At 43.3% G+C, this 16,618-nt stretch overlaps 1 protein-coding gene across 1 annotated transcript in view; it reads right to left on the bottom strand.

The window, feature by feature from the left end:
* The window catches only part of LOC110533528 (rho GTPase-activating protein 32), a 224,981-nt gene that overhangs the window by 146,509 nt on the left and 61,854 nt on the right, over positions 1–16,618 (bottom strand). The window contains exon 2 of the mRNA XM_021617826.3: positions 1,095–1,196. Coding sequence (XP_021473501.3) covers positions 1,095–1,171 — 77 coding nt within the window. The 5' untranslated portion in view covers positions 1,172–1,196. The remainder of the gene's footprint in view (positions 1–1,094; positions 1,197–16,618) is intronic.

Genomic DNA, 16,618 nt, shown 5'->3' with positions numbered 1-16,618 from the left:
TGCAAGTGTCTCGTGGTCAAGCAACAACAATTGCGCTCGAATGACGGGCAGGACTAGGTCTGTGTGGAAAGCGGCATGAGGAGAGAGTGGAGAGGGATGACTCAAGTAGCAGTGTACACTATAGAAATGGACGTTACACACGGAATATCACATTTAATAAACCAAACATTCAAATACCGTTATAGAAGGTAGAGTAAAAACCCAAACCGCTCTGTGCATCAATACCTGTATATAGTAAAATACGGTATCCCGCCCAGCCCTAGTATGGCTCTATAATAGGCTCTGAAAAACTGTGTGAATGCCTTCCTACACTACCCTACAGTATGTGTGTATGCTACATTGACTGGGTTGGAATGTGTAGCTTATGCTATCCTATGCTTTTGAGTGGGAATTTGTCCAGCTGAAGCTGATAGATGACGTAGCTGAAAGCTGATATATTAGCCAAAAGAGCAGAGGTGGTAATGCTGTAGCATGCTAGCTCTGTCATTTAGGAAATATGAACAAGGGTTCCCAGCAGTGATGGTCCGTAATGGCTGCACTGCATACAGCATCAGTGACTCTGGTAAGCCAGTCAGCCTGATGGCACAGTAAGGAAATTGATGATTGCGAACGCGCCCCCTTAACCTAACCTACATCACTCAGGCACGTCTGCTACTGCCTCCCCCTGCCTGTGCTCACTAGTGTAATTTATCCTTGAAGCATTTAAAGTGAGGAGCCAGCCAAGCCCCACACACACACACACGAGGTAGCGCAGACACACATACAAACAAACTCGTGCAGGGCCCTCTCAATTAGACACCCCGACACAACACACACAATGTGGAATACAGTCACAGCCATACATGTGCTCAACATTGTAATAAAACACAAACACCAAAAATCTTATTGTAGCTAAGTAACATATTACACAGCTATTTGCATGCTGTAACTGTACGGACACACACACGCTTGTACTCTTACTGTACAAACAGAAACAGATACAGCTCCACCTGCTATAAAACTAGAGTGGGGTTTGAAAAGCTTCCCCTGGCCAGACAGCTATGGGACCGACTAGAGTAGTAGAGGTGAGTGTGTGCTATGACGCTAGGTCTTACCTGTCAGAGATGTCATGGCTGGCTGCTGCCGTGGCTCCGAGCAGTCCTAGAGCTGCACTCCCCAATGCTGCCTCCATGATACTGGCTCACTGCAGGAGTAGCCTGCCAGAGAGGGAGGAGAATGTGGAGAGGTAGGTGAAGAGAGAGGGGAGGGAGAGAGATGGTGTGAAGAGGAAGGTAAAGGGAAAGATTGACAAGGGACAAAGATAAGAGAAGAGGAGAGAGAAAGAGAAGCTGTTGAGTGTGTGTGTTTGTAGCCTGGGGATTATATCCAGCAAGCAGACGATGAAATGCATTTAACCCCCGCTATTCTGGAAGAGCAACTCCAACAAGTTACAATAGCTAGCTATGGAGCAGGTTTTCTGTTAGGAAATTGTGGCACCAGACATTTTAAAAAGCAGTATTTTAATTTACCTGACAAGGACCCATATGCATTGGGTGTGTAACCTAATTAGGGTGTCCACCCACGGTGGTTAGAATGATAGAAATCTCATTTAGAATATGGTCATTCATATTAACAGAACATGCAAGTAGAGGACGCAACGATGTCCGGTCCTTCTTACCAAATTCGGAAGATAGAATAACTGTCCACATGTACTTTTCCTCAGCCAACAAGACAAGTAATGAGCAGCAAAAGCACTAGCTTATGTCAATCTACTATCCCCTATTGTTTAAAAGTTTACCTATTCTATTGGTCAGCTTGTCGAGAAAGAAATAGCCTATTCCAAACAGACTCTCGGACAGTTGCCTTAACGAGACAATAAGACAGTGGCAGAATAAATTCAACCGCACTTTGTGCTGTGGACAATAAAAGGCCACTTTAAGGTGAGTATATTTCGGTGTGTAATAAAGGCCTTTTGTAGCCAGCGTGTCTGGCTGGGCCTGGCTCCCCAGCGTGTCGGCCTGGCTTCCAAGTGGGTGGACCTATGCCCTCCCAGGCCCACCCATGGCTGCACCCCGGCCCAGTCATGTGAAATACATAGATTAGGGCGTAAGAAATGTATTTATCAATAAAATCTTTGAAATTATTGCATTTTGCGTTCATATTTCAGTTCAGTATATTTAAGACTACTGGTAATTCCATCAATTATGAGGCTAAAAAGCATTATTTCTTCTCTAGGACAATTGGCCAGTGCTAATTATATTTAAAAATCGCCTTTTCAATTATATTTTTTTGACCAAAAGCCGGCTTTCACCGGCTAACGAAAACCCCGATATGGAAATAAAAATGTAAAACAATGATTTTTTACGAGAAAAAAAAACATGTATTGAGTGAAACAATCCTAATGAACCTGAAAATGTTTTACTCAGAAACCGCAGTGAATTTCCTACAGATGTAATTAGCTATGGTTTCATGAATCGATATCAGTGCCTTGCATATCAGTTGATGCCTACAAAATAGAATACAGGCTGTTTCTTGCAAATGCCGTTCAATTACACACGCCCAGTGACAGTCGTGTTGCCTCTCCTTTTCTCTTCTCTCATTTTTATTAGTGTGCGTGCGAGAGAGAGAGTGATTGACAGAGTGTTGTCACAAGCGAGAACACAAAGGATGTCAACTTGACCGATAAATTATTGCTTACAAGCCCTCCCATTAATGCAGAGCTAAATAAATAATCATAAGAAAAACAGTAACACAAGTAATAAAATACACAATAATGGAGCGAAACTCAGCTGAACATATGAACATAACAAGATTCAACAAATGAGCCATAAACTGAACAAGTTCCACAGACATGTGACTAACAGAAATTGAATAATGTGTCCCTGAACAAAAGGGGGGGGGGGGGGGTCAAAATCAAAAGTAATAGTCAATGCAGCTTGTGGCCACACCAGATACTAAGTACTACAGTAAATCTCCTCATGGACAGCACCAGATTTGCCAGTTCTTGCTGTGAGATGTTACCCCACTCTTTCACCAAGGCACTTGCGAGTTCACAAACATTTCTGGGGGGGAAATGGCCCTAGCCCTCACCCTCCGATCCAACAGGTCCCAGACGTGCTCAATAGAATTGCAATCTGGGCTCTTCGCTGGCCATGGCAGAACACTGACATTCCTGTCTTGCAGGAAATCACGCACAGGACGAGAAGTATGGCTGGTGGCATTGTCATGCTGGAGGGTCATGTCAGGATGAGCCTGCAGGAAGGGTAGCACATGAGGGAGGAGGATGTCTTCCCTGTAACGCACAGCATTGAGATTGCCTGCAATGACAAGCTCAGTCCGATGATGCTGTGACACACCGCCCCAGACCATGACGGAACCTCCACCTCGATCCCGCTCCAGAGCACAGGCCTCGATGTAATGCTCATTCCTACGACAATAAACGCAAATCTGACTATCACCCCTGGTGAGACAAAACCGTGACTCGTCAATGAAGAGCACTTTTTGCCAGTCCTGTCTGGTCCAGCGACAGTGGGTTTGTGCCAATAGGCAACGTTGCTGCCGGTGATGTCTGGTGAGGACCTGCCTTACAACGGGCCAACAAGCCCTCAGTCCAGCCTCTCTCAGCCTATTGCGGACAGTCAGCACTGATGGAGGGATTGTGCGTTCCTGGTGTAACTTGAGCAGTTGTTGTTGCCATCCTGTAACTGTCCTGCAGGTGTGTTCAGATGTACCGATCATGTGCAGGTGTTGTTACACGTGGTCTGCCACTGCAAGGACGATCAGCTGTCCGTCCTGTCTCCATGTAGCTCTGTCTTAGGCGTCTTACAGTACGGACATTGCAATTTATTGCCCTGGACACATCTGCAGTCCTCATGTCTCCTTGCAGCATGCCTAAGGCACGTTCACACAGATAAGTAGGGACCCTGGGCATCTTCATTTTGGTGTTTTTCAGAGTCAGTAGAAAGGCCTCTTTCGTGTCCTAAGTTTTCATAACTGTGACCTTAATTGCCTACCGTCTGAGGAAAAGGGATGCTTCTTTATTTGCTGAGTTTATAGACAGGGAGAACCAGAACCAAATGAATTGAGGGGTACGAGGTATTTGAGGTAGATATGTACATGAAGGCAGGGGAAAGTGACTAGGCATCAGGATAGATAATGGTAAGACTAAAATAAATAACCGAGTCACAGCAGAATATGATGTGTAAAAGTGTGCGTGGGTGTATATGTGTTTGTGTTGTGCCGGTATGCATGCATATGTAGTGTATGTGAATGTGTGTGGGTTGTGTGTGTGCGTGTGTAAATAGTGTGTATAGTCTGAGTGTGCGTTAAGTCCGTGCAAGATAGTTAATTAAATGGCACTGACCCTATTTAGCTTTCTCGTGGCTATTTATTAGTGTTATGGCTTGGGGGTAGAAGCTGTCTCGGAGTCTGTTGGTTCGAGAGCTGGTGCTCCGATACCATTTGCAGGAAGGTCATCGAGATAATAGTCTGTTTATGGCAGGGGTTCCCAAACTTTTTTGGCCCGCAACCCCATTTTGATATCATCTGAAAAAGGTGATGTAATGTAATCAATGGCCAATGTTTACTTTTTAAATTTGGGCCATGACAGTCTATTACAAATCAGTGTGACAGTACTTTTGACAGAAGGAATTATGGTTTGAAGTGACAAACGCTTCAAAAGGTATTGGGAAGTTGGAAAGCAGTAGCGGTAAGTGAGTAAAATCACTGAGGAAACCAGAAAAAAAAGGCCATATTACAACCTTTGTTGTGATAATTGCGTTGTTTGCTCTATAACCTGTTAGTTCATATGCCTTGCCAATACCTTGCCTGAGACAATAAGAAAACCCAGTGGCAGAAACATTCAACCACACCTTTGTTTCATCCCAAAACCGGAGAGAAACATCTGTCCGATGAAGTCAGCAAAGCATATTGCATGAAACAAACAGTTTCATGACCTTCAGCATAGTTAATGTTTAAGACATTTTCAGACTACTAACCAACTATTGGTTTAGAACCACGGAGAATTACCGCAAGTCGCAAAGAAAACAGGAGCTACCTCAAATACTCCAGAATCATGTCAACTTAAATATTTACAGTGAATTCAGTAAAGTATTCAGACCCCTTGACATTTTCCACATTTGTTACATTACAGCCTTATTCTAAAATGTATTAAATTACATTTTTCCTCATAAATCTACACACAATACCCCATAATGACAAAGCAAAAACAGTTGTATAAATATCAGCTACAGTGCCTTCGGAAAGTATTCAGACCAGTTGACTTTTTCCACATTTTGTTACATTACAGCCTTATTCTAAAATGTATTAAATTACATTTTTCCTCATAAATCTACACACAATACCCCATAATGACAAAGCGAAAATAGGTTTTTAGAAATGTTTGCTAATTTATAAAACATGTTTCCATTTCTACAGATTGATTGAGTCCACTTGTGGTAAAGTCAATTGACTGGATATGATTTGGAAAGGGACAAACCTGTCGATGAGGTCTCACAGTTGACAGTGCATGTCAGAGAAAAAAAAAACATGAGATTGAAGGAATTGTCCGTAGATCTCCAAAACAGGATTGTGTCGAGGCACAGATCTGGGGAAGGGTACCAAAAAAGTTTTGCAGCATTGAAAGTCCCGAAGAACACAGCGACCTCCATTATTCTAAAACGGAACAAGTTTGGAACCACCAAGAATCTTCTTAGAGTTGGGGAGAAGGGCCTTGGTCAGGGAGGTGACCAAGAACCCAATGGTCACTCTGACAACGCTCCAGAGTTCCTCTGTGGTGATGGGAGAACCTTCCAGAAGGACAACAATCTCTGCAGCACTCAGCCAATCAGGCCTTTATGGTAGAGTGGCAAGATGGAAGCCACTTCTCAGTAAAAGGCACATGACAGCCCACTTGGAGTTTGCCAAAAGGCACCTAAAGGACTCTCAGACCATGAGAAACAAGATTCTCTAGTCTGATGAAACCAAGATTGAACTCTTTGGCCTGACTGCAAAGCGTCACCTCTGGTGGAAACCTGGCACCATCCCTACGGTTGAAGCATGGTGGTTGCAGCATCATGCTGTGGGGATAGTTTTCAGAGGCATGGACTGGGAGACTAGTCAGGATCGAGGGAAAAATGAATGAAGCAAAGTAGAGAGAAATCTTTGATGAAAACCTGCTCCACCTTCCAACAGGACAGCGACCCTAAGCACATAGCCAAGACAAAGCAGGAGTGGCTTTGGGAAAAGTCTCAATGTCCTTGAGGGGCCCAGCCAGAGCCCAGACTTGAACCAGATCGAATATCGCTGGAGAGACCTAAAAATAGACATGCAGCGACGCTCCCCATCCAACCTGACAGTTCTTGAGAGGATCTGCCGAGAAGAATGGGAGAAACTCCAATAATACAGGTGTGCCAAGCTTGTAGATTCATACCCAAGAAGACTCAAGGCTGTAATCGCTGCCAAAGGTGCTTCAGCAAAAAGTACTGAGTAAAGGGTCTGAATACTTATGTAAATGTGATTTCAGTTTTCATTAGTAATACATTTGCAAAACCTTTGACATTATTGGATAGTGTGTAGATTGATGAGCGGGGAAAAAAACAATTGAATCCATTTTAGAGTAAGGCTGTAACGTAACAAAATGTGGGAAAAGGGTTCTGAATACGTTCTGAATGCACTGTATACATAATCAAAATCACCTATGCTTAGTCTAATACAGTGATAATTAAAAGATACCAAACATAATTTAGTCCAATCAACAGAAGCTAAATATGTGGCTTTCCTTGGTTCTGATGCGTGCGTGTGTGTGTGTGTGTATGTGTGTTCATGCAAGTAGAAAAAAACATGTTGGCTGACCCTAGTTGTAGAGAAACACCAATGCCATCCTCCTCTCTTTCATGTTGACGAAACGGTCTATAACTGTCATACAGTAAACGCTTTTAGTTTTTGTTGTCCTAGGCTACCTGGCTAAATTGCTTGCTCGCTAGCCTAACTTCCTTTCATGGGCAACGATGAGCCAGCTAGTTAACATTAGCCCACTACATATTGAACTTCCATCCTCTCAGGCCAGGGGCACAATATATAAAGTTATGGTTGGATCAGTATCCCTGTTATAATCATTGGCCAGTACGGAGAACGAAGAAAAACGTCAAGTTTAAATCCCTATCTCAATCCATGGCTAATTTAGGAAAGGGACAATTTTAGCTAGCTAGCCACCGGAAGATGACACAACAAGATTAAGACAATTCATGGTGTTTCTGTCAATTACGTTTTGCTTTTGATGTAATTGGTTTGAAGCCAAATCCAAACTGGTTTCCCATGGTCAGCCAGGACCATTCACAGTTGTGTTCACTCAGTTTAGATCAACACTGATTGCCTATTTTTTTTATACTTAGTTTTTTATCAAGGGATGCCAAATGCTTGCTGGCTTTCCTTGCATTCAACACTACAGACAGCTTCAGATAGATGGGCTACACATTGAGACAGAGGGGGCGCTGTTTCGCTCACTCGGATGTGTTCTCCAGTGAGATATACTCAGCCTCTTGCGACTTGAAAGAAAATTATGAAACACAGATGACAAATAAAATATTATACATGTTTTTGTTGGGAGGGGACCTTGCTTCCCTTGGCATCCATGAATGCATACCACTGTTCAGATCATCATCAGGCAATCATTTTGAATGATATTCTGTGTAGAAAATAACATTGTGTAGAAAGGTCGCTAATTTGAATCCTGGAGCCGTCTAGGTAAAACATATGTTGATGTGCCTTGTGCAAAGCATCTAACCCTAATTACTCCTTTAAAACCGCTCTGGATAAGCGCATCTGCTAAATTACTAAAATGTATAGTATGTGTGTGATAGAGACCAAAACTGAGAATGTATGTGTGTGTCAATGTAATGGAGAGAATGCATGTGTCACATAGAACATTTATATTATCAAAAGGATTGTGTGTGTAAGAATGGATGTGATGTGCATGACAGAAAATGTGTCAGTGTGTGTGTTTGCTTGTGTGTGTGCGCCAGTGAGGCAGGCAGGCAGCGAGGGGCCAAGCGGACTGGGCTTCACACGAATACCTGACGCAGCAGAATCCCCATAAAGTAAACGACCTTGCCGGAGGACAGTGCATCTGCTCCTCCGACAGCACCCCATTGCATGGACACAGAATCTCAATACACACTGGATGTCTGGATTAACACCACTGGAAGTACAGAGGGTGAGGGGAGGTGTCGATCGAAGAATGGGAAGATCAAAGAAATTCAAATCTCTGCAGATGACTTTGGGAGTACATTGCATTTTGGATCATTAAATATGCATTGGCCACGCGAAGGCACACTGGTTACTCTTCAGGAAAATCAAAATCAATAGTTGGATGATCCCCTCAGTTGAAATAACGTAATACAGTATATTCACAGGAATTGAGAAAGAACTGTGTCAGATGATATTTAGTTGACATCCCTGGTAATACAGTAGGGAAAATAGGGAAAGAAGTGTTAGAAAACATAGAAACCATCTGATTCTGATGCAATTACCTCTTGTCTCAAGTAAGAAGCAACTATCTCTGATGTTTTCATCTTTAGTTGACGTCCCTGCTAACACAGCAGGCCTATGCAGAGCAATAGTAAAGGCATATTTTTGTAAGCACCAACTCCGGCATGGCTCATTGGTCAAAACCTATGGGTAAAGGAATGTTTTTTTTATTAGGGTTATTGGATAAACTTTGATCAGCTCACGCCACTTTTTGTGAATTCTGAAGTCTCTACGTAATCAAAACAAGCACAGACTTCAGAATTCATAAAGGTCATGTTAACTGACTGATATCTCATTGAAAAAAATGTATAAGATCTCCTAAGCCTGTGTTAACCTCAGACCTTATTTTTGGCGTTTATCCCAAAACCCCATTCTTTCCACATTCATTTCCCCCATAGGAAGGGCTGAGTGAACCAGAGGTAACTAATTACTGTTCTTTTAGGACTACAAACTGGCGAGCTCTATACCCATAGAGAGAAGTGTTTTGAAGCACAGAAACTTCTGGTTTGTAATGACCACCAGTCACTGTCTCAAGTAAGAACGATTTTCTCTGAGATTGTCATCTTCAGTAGATGTCCCTGGCATTTAATCATGTCTGACGAGCCAATTCTCCCCTCCACTCTAGCCCTCTATCCAGCCGGCAATTAGTCAGACCTGACATTTGCATTACGATACCCGCCGTTTGCCATTTAATGAGAAGGAAATCACGCTACGGTTGGGCTAATTGAGTGACTCAAAACTGATCCATAAAACCTCTTGTATATTTCTGGCCTACTCACCGCCTCGTGCTTTTCAGAGAGCTTAAGATTGTGTTTGCGATCTTATAAACAGTATTTGGGAAAATGTTGTGCGGTTTGCTCTAATCAGACCATCATTCAGTGGAATGAATATAGAAGGTGGGAGGCACGGCTAAAATGCCATGAAGAGAAAATAGTTGCAGTTTCTGAAGCTACTCAAAGATGGCTATTCAAACATTTTAGTATTTCAACACACGGAGAGGGAGATAACTCACCAATTAGACAGTATATGGAAATAAATGGCTGTAGCATAGGGCTTACAGTGTTTGATAGGCAATGCAAAGACATGATATGATGCCATCAGATCCTTCACTGTTGGTCCTTCTTCGAACAAGCCTCTCCCTGATAAGTGACAGAATAAGAATGAATATCCTGCGATTTCCTAATGTCTCACAAGAAAGGAGGGTTGACACCCACCATCTCAGACTTTTTGAAATTGTTTTGGTTGTTAGAAACAGATAAGATTAGCATTCCTGCGACATTTTGTTGAAATATAAATTTGACCTCTGAGAAACGAAGCTAATTGATTGCACCCAAATTGGCCATTTTAATTTATTTGATTAATATAATTAATGAGTATAGTAAGTAATATCAGGAATCCAAAGAGATGGTCAAAAGCCACCCACGGACCCTCCACGCCAACCCACCCCAACAACTGGTACACTGGATGATTTCTCTGTTTGACAAGTATTATGGAGCTGTGGCTGAGTATTGTTTCTTCATCCTATAAATGTATTCCCAGTGAATTCTGTGTTGTCTTTTCCCCTGTTCAGAGAATTTATTTAGGTTTATGTCCCATCTTACAACCTGATATTACCGTGTTCTGACCACTAGATGGTGCTGTTTGTGCTATTCATTTTTTAAAGAACACCCCCCCCCCTCATTGCTAAAGGGATAGTTCACCCAAAGTACACAATTATGTATTGGTTTCCTTACCCTGTAAGCAGTATATGGACAAGGTATGACATCAGCCCATGCTTAGGTTGTTTAACTGGCCACTCTCCTGTACTCCCTGTTCACCCACGACTGCGTGGCCACGCACGCCTCCAACTCAATCATCAAGTTTGCGGACGACACAACAGTGGTAGGCTTGATTACCAACAACGACGAGACGGCCTACAGGGAGGAGGTGAGGGCCCTCGGAGTGTGGTGTCAGGAAAATAACCTCACACTCGACGTCAACAAAACTAAGGAGATGATTGTGGACTTCAGGAAACAGCAGAGGGAACACCCCCCTATCCACATCGATGGAACAGTAGTGGAGAGGGTAGTACGTTTTAAGTTCCTCGGCATACACATCACAGACAAACTGAATTGGTCCACTCACACAGACAGCATCGTGAAGAAGGCGCAGCAGCGCCTCTTCAACCTCAGGAGGCTGAAGAAATTTGGCTTGTCACCAAAAGCACTCACAAACTTCTACAGATGCACAATCGAGAGCATCCTGGCGGGCTGTATCACCGCCTGGTACGGCAACTGCTCCGCCCACAACCGTAAGGCTCTTCAGAGGGTAGTGAGGTCTGCACAACGCATCACCGGGGGCAAACTACCTGCCCTCCAGGACACCTACACCACCCGATGTTACAGGAAGTCCATAAAGATCATCAAGGACAACCACCACCCGAGCCACTGCCTGTTCACCCCGCTATCAACCAGAAGGCGAGGTCAGTACAGGTGCATCAAAGCTGGGACCGAGAGACTGAAAAACAGCTTCTATCTCAAGGCCATCAGACTGTTGAACAGCCACCACCAACATTGAGTGGCTGCTGCCAACACACTGACTCAACTCCAGCCACTTTAATAATGGGAATTGATGGGAAATGTAAAATATATCACTAGCCACTTTAAACAATGCTACCTAATATAATGTTTACATACCCTACATTATTCATCTCATATGTATACGTATATACTGTACTCTATATCATCTACTGCATCCTTATGTAATACATGTATCACTAGCCACTTTAACTATGCCACTTTGTTTACATACTCATCTCATATGTATGTATATACTGTACTCGATACCATCTACTGTATCTTGCCTATGCTGCTCTGTACCATCACTCATCCATATATCTTTATGTACATATTCTTTATCCCCTTACACTGTGTATAAGACAGTAGTTTTGGAATTGTTAGTTAGATTACTTGTTTGGTTATTACGGCATTGTCGGAACTAGAAGCACAAGCATTTCGCTACACTCGCATTAACATCTGCTAACCATGTGTATGTGACAAATAAAATTTGATTTGATTTGTTTGAAATGCATTTCTTTTATAGCATTTGTGGCATCACTCCAATGCTAGTCAATGGTAGATATTAGCTTTTTTGTGCTTCATATATCCCCAAAAATCACCTAACTCACTGAGAGTTAGGGATGCACGATATATCGGTGAGCATATTGGAATCGGTCGATATTAGCTAAAATTGCCAACATCAGCCCAATGTCTAGTTTAACACTGAAGGTGCAAAACCAATGTCAAAGCTGACGTGCATACCTATGTAGATGACGTAATGACGCCACAAAAATACAGCGCTACACAGAAAAACACTAAGCACATACTTCCAACAACTAAACAAGTTGAAGTCGAGCAGTCATTTGAAAAAGTAAGAACTTTTCAGAGAGACAACATTCATTAATGCCAAGACAATGGATTTCAATGCCCTTGACAATCAACCGTCCTCGATCTTGGATGATTTTGGCTTTCGCTGACTGGTCGAGCCCCAGTACACTATTTGTCAGATGTTGCCCTACCGGAGTTACACAGTACTGTTGAATCGCAAATCCATGAGCTACGTGCTATGGGCGTCACTGCTATTAGCTTCACGACTGACATTTGGACCAGTGATGTGAGCCCCATGAGCATGCTGAGTCTGACAGCACAGTGGGTCAACGAGGATTTCGTACCGAGGAAAGCCGTTTTGCATGCTCAAGAATGTGCTGGTTCTCATACCACTGATGCCATTACAATGGCATTTGAGAACACATTTGAAACACTCCTAAAGCCATTCAAATAACTGACTTGAGAAATAAGCTAATCAACTGTGTCTGCAGCAGACGTGATACCTGCTCAACAAAACTGCAGACACGGACCCAGGGGTTCAAATTTATAAAAGTACTCAAGTACTGAACAAGCGATTTGGTGGCATTCTCAATGAGCCTCTTTACTGTGTCGCCACCATGCTATGTACAAGGATCGCTACTTCAAAGCAGACAAGAAACAGGGTTTACGTGAAAATGTTACATAGACAGCTGGACAAGATGGAAACGGACACAGTGACAGTGCGCACCGAGGAAGAGAGGCCACAGACAGACAGAGCTGAAACTTCACTGCTTGACATGAATGATGAAATCCTGATTAAGAATGAAATGACTGAACAAATGAACAATTAAACAGCACAGCAAGCTAAATAAATAGGTTTTGTTGTTTTACTGGTAATGGGGACATACGTAAATGCCAACAAAATCACTTTTTGGGCAGTGTGTGTATCAACTATTTAACTGTACTAGAATGCTTAAAAGGCCTCTAAAATGTGAAATATAGGTTATCTGTATCTATTTTTTCTTGGCAAGGAAAATCTCAGATATCAGAAGCGGCCAAAAATGTCATATCGGTGCATCCCTACCTATAATTAATTGCAATATGAATTAATAGATGTCCTTCAAAATAAAATATAATTAAAGATGGATGGTAAAAAGCAGCTTTTCTCTGTGCTCCTGCCAGGCCTGTTAGCCAACGTACATGCACTTGGATATTCAAATTAGCAACCAACTCCACGTCGGGAAGCATTGCACATACTGGCTAACAGGCTGGCTTTGTTTAACCCATGTGGCAGCATATTTCAGGATTTTGGCACAGAGGCCCTGTATCTACTTCTCCATAGTAAGATGAACTTGTGGATACACATTATATGTCTTTGTGTCCAGTATGAAAGAAGTTAGAGTTCATTTCGCAAGCCAATGCTAACTAGCGCGATCACAATGACTGGCAGTCTATGTCCCTGGGCAAGAAAAAGGTTCCCACTCTAATTTATGCATTGGCCACAACTATACTTAAATGACAAGTCAACAACCTTTGTGTACGCGCAAAAATAATAAAAACTTTTCAATGGACAGTAAGTTTAAGCCTTAGCAGCTGGGGTGGAAGGATTTAACGGACTGGGTGAACACCAGAAGAGCTAATATACTGTAGGAAGCACTAAACTAGCATAGCCACCAGAAAAAAATGTATAACACTCAAGCACAGGTTTGCCTTTAAGGACTCCAGAATTGGGGATATGGCATGGCGCATCAATCAACATAGTTTTAAACAAAATGTCCTCTGATTTCTGTTCAAATCCAATGTTATTGGTTGCGTGCACATTTTACAGGTGCAGCAAAATGCTTATGTTTCTAGCTTGAACAGTGCAGCAATACCTAACAATACACACAAACCATTTTTTGTCTACTGGGTGGAAAATTATGTATTTTAGAAGCGTGCCTTTGATTAAACTTGAATGAGTGCACCTGGTTGTCAAGATCTAGGCCCATCTTTTTGGGCATGTCTATTCGTGATAACCTACAAAATCTGAATTGCTACACTGTATTGCACCAGTACCGAGGCAGCATTTTGGATATTGGGTGTGTTGTGTACACCTATAAACGTTGTGTATGTGTTTGGAATCTGATCCGACTATGCATAAAGTTGACTGTCTATCTCCAGGCATCAGACTTAAATAGTGACCACTAGCCAGCATCCGCCCAGTACCCTGCCCTGAACTTTTCAATGTTACTAGTCGGCTACCACGCATATAAGGCCCTCCCCCGCCCTCCTTTCAGAAAAGCTGACCACGACTCCATTTTGTTAATCCCTGCCTACAGACAGAAGCAAAAACAAGAAGCTCCCGCGCTCAGGTCTGTTCAACGCTGGATCGACCAATCTGATTCCACGCTCCAAGACTGCTTCCATCACGTGGACTGGGATATGTTCCGCACTGCGTCCAACAACAACATTGACGAATAAGCTGATTCGGTGAGCGAGTTCATTAGAAAGTGCATTGAAGATGTTGTTCCCATAGCAACGATTAAAACATTCCCAAACCAGAAACCGTGGATTGATGGCAGCATTCGCGTGAAACTGAAAGCGCGAACCACTGCTTTTAACCAGGGCAAGGTGACCGGAAACATGACCGAATACAAACAGTGTGGCTATTCCCTGACGGGCAGCCCCCAGGTGGTGAGGGTAGGTAACAACATCTCCACAACGCTGATCCTCAACACTGGGGCCCCACAAGGGTGCGTTCTGAGCCCCCTCCTGTACTCCCCGTTCACCAAAAACTGCGTGGCCAAGCACGCCTCCAACTCAATCATCAAGTTTGCGGACGACACTACAGTGGTAGGCTTGATTACCAACCATGACGAGACGGCATACAGGGAGGAGGTGAGGGCCCTCGGAGTGTGGTGTCAGGAAAATAACCTCACACTCAACGTCAACAAAACTAAGGAGTTGATTGTGGACTTCAGGAAACAGCAGAGGGAACACCCCCCTATCCACATCGATGGGACAGTAGTGGAGAGGGTAGTAAGTTTTAAGTTCCTCGGCGTACACATCACAGACAAACTGAATTGGTCCACCCACACAGACAGCATCGTGAAGAAGGCGCAGCAGCGCCTATTCAACCTCAGGAGGATGAAGAAATTTGGCTTGTCACCAAAAGCATTTACAAACTTCTACAGATGCACAATCGAGAGCATCCTGTCGAGCTGTATCACCGCCTGGTACGGCAACTGCTCCGCCCACAACCGTAAGGCTCTCCAGAGGGTAGTGAGGTCTGCACAACGCATCACCGGGGGCAAACTACCTGCCCTCCAGGACACCTACACCACCCGATGTCACAGGAAGGCCATAAAGATTATCAAGGAGAACAACCACCCGAGCCACTGCCTGTTCATCCCGCTATCATCCAGAAGGTGAGGTCAGTACAGGTGCATCAAAGCAAGGACCGAGAGACTGAAAAACAGCTTCTATCTCAAGGCCATCAGACTGTTAAACAGCCACCACTAACACGGAGTGGCTGCTGCCAACATACTGACTCAACTCCAGCCACTTTAATAATGTAAATTGATGGGAGTTGATGTAAAATATATCACTAGCACACTTTAAACAATGCTACTTAATATAATGTTTACATACCCTACATTACTCATCTCATATGTACAGTGGGGCAAAACAGTATTTAGTCAGCCACCAATTGTGCAAGTTCTCCCACTTAAAAAGATGAGAGAGGCCTGTAATTTTCATCATAGGTACACTTCAACTATGATGGACAAAATGAGAAAGAAAAATTCAGAAAATCACATTGTAGGATTTTTTATGAATTTATTTGCAAATTATGGTGGAAAATAAGTATTTGGTCACCTACAAACAAGCTAGATGTATGGCTCTCACAGACCTGTAACTTCTTTAAGAGGCTCCCCTGTCCTCCACTCGTTACCTGTATTAATGGCACCTGTTTGAACTTGTTATCAGTATAAAAGACACCTGTCCACAACCTCAAACAGTCACACTCCAAACTCCACTGTGGCCAAGACCAAAGAGCTGTCAAAGGACACCAGAAACAAAATTGTAGACCTGCACCAGGCTGGGAAGACTGAATCTGCAATAGGTAAGCAGCTTGGTTTGAAGAAATCAACTGTGGGAGCAATTATTAGGAAATGGAAGACATACAAAACCACTGATAATCTCCCTCGATCTGGGGCTCCACGCAAGATCTCACCCCGTGGGGTCAAAATGATCACAAGAACGGTAAAAAAAGCAGAAATCACAGAACCACACGGGGGGACCTAGTGAATGACCTGCAGAGAGCTGGGACCAAAGTAACAAAGCCTACCATCAGTAACAAACTACGCCGCCAGGGACTCAAATCCTGCAGTGCCAGACGTGTCCCCATGCTTAAGCCCGTACATGTCCAGGCCCATCTGAAGTTTGCTAAAGAGCATTTGGATGATCCAGAAGAAGATTGGGAGAATGTCATATGGTCAGATGAAAACAAAACAGAACTTTTTGGTAAAAACTCAACTCCTTGTGTTTGGAGGACAAAGAATGCTGAGTTGCGTCCAAAGAACACCATACCTACTGTGAAGCATGGGGGTGGAAACATCATGCTTTGGGGCTGTTTTTCTGCAAAGGGACCAGGACGGCTGATCTGTGTAAAGGAAAGAATGAATGGGGCCATGTATCATGAGATTTTGAGATTCAGCAAGGGCATTGAATGAAACGTGGCTTGCTCTTTCAGCATGACAATGATCCCAAACACACCGCTCGGGCAACAA

This window comes from Oncorhynchus mykiss, chromosome 10, assembly GCF_057628025.1.
Source record: "Oncorhynchus mykiss isolate SJ-2025 chromosome 10, ASM5762802v1, whole genome shotgun sequence".
Lineage (NCBI taxonomy): Eukaryota > Metazoa > Chordata > Actinopteri > Salmoniformes > Salmonidae > Oncorhynchus > Oncorhynchus mykiss.
The sequence above is the reverse complement of the archived record's forward strand: the minus strand, read 5'-3'. Positions and strand labels throughout refer to the sequence as shown.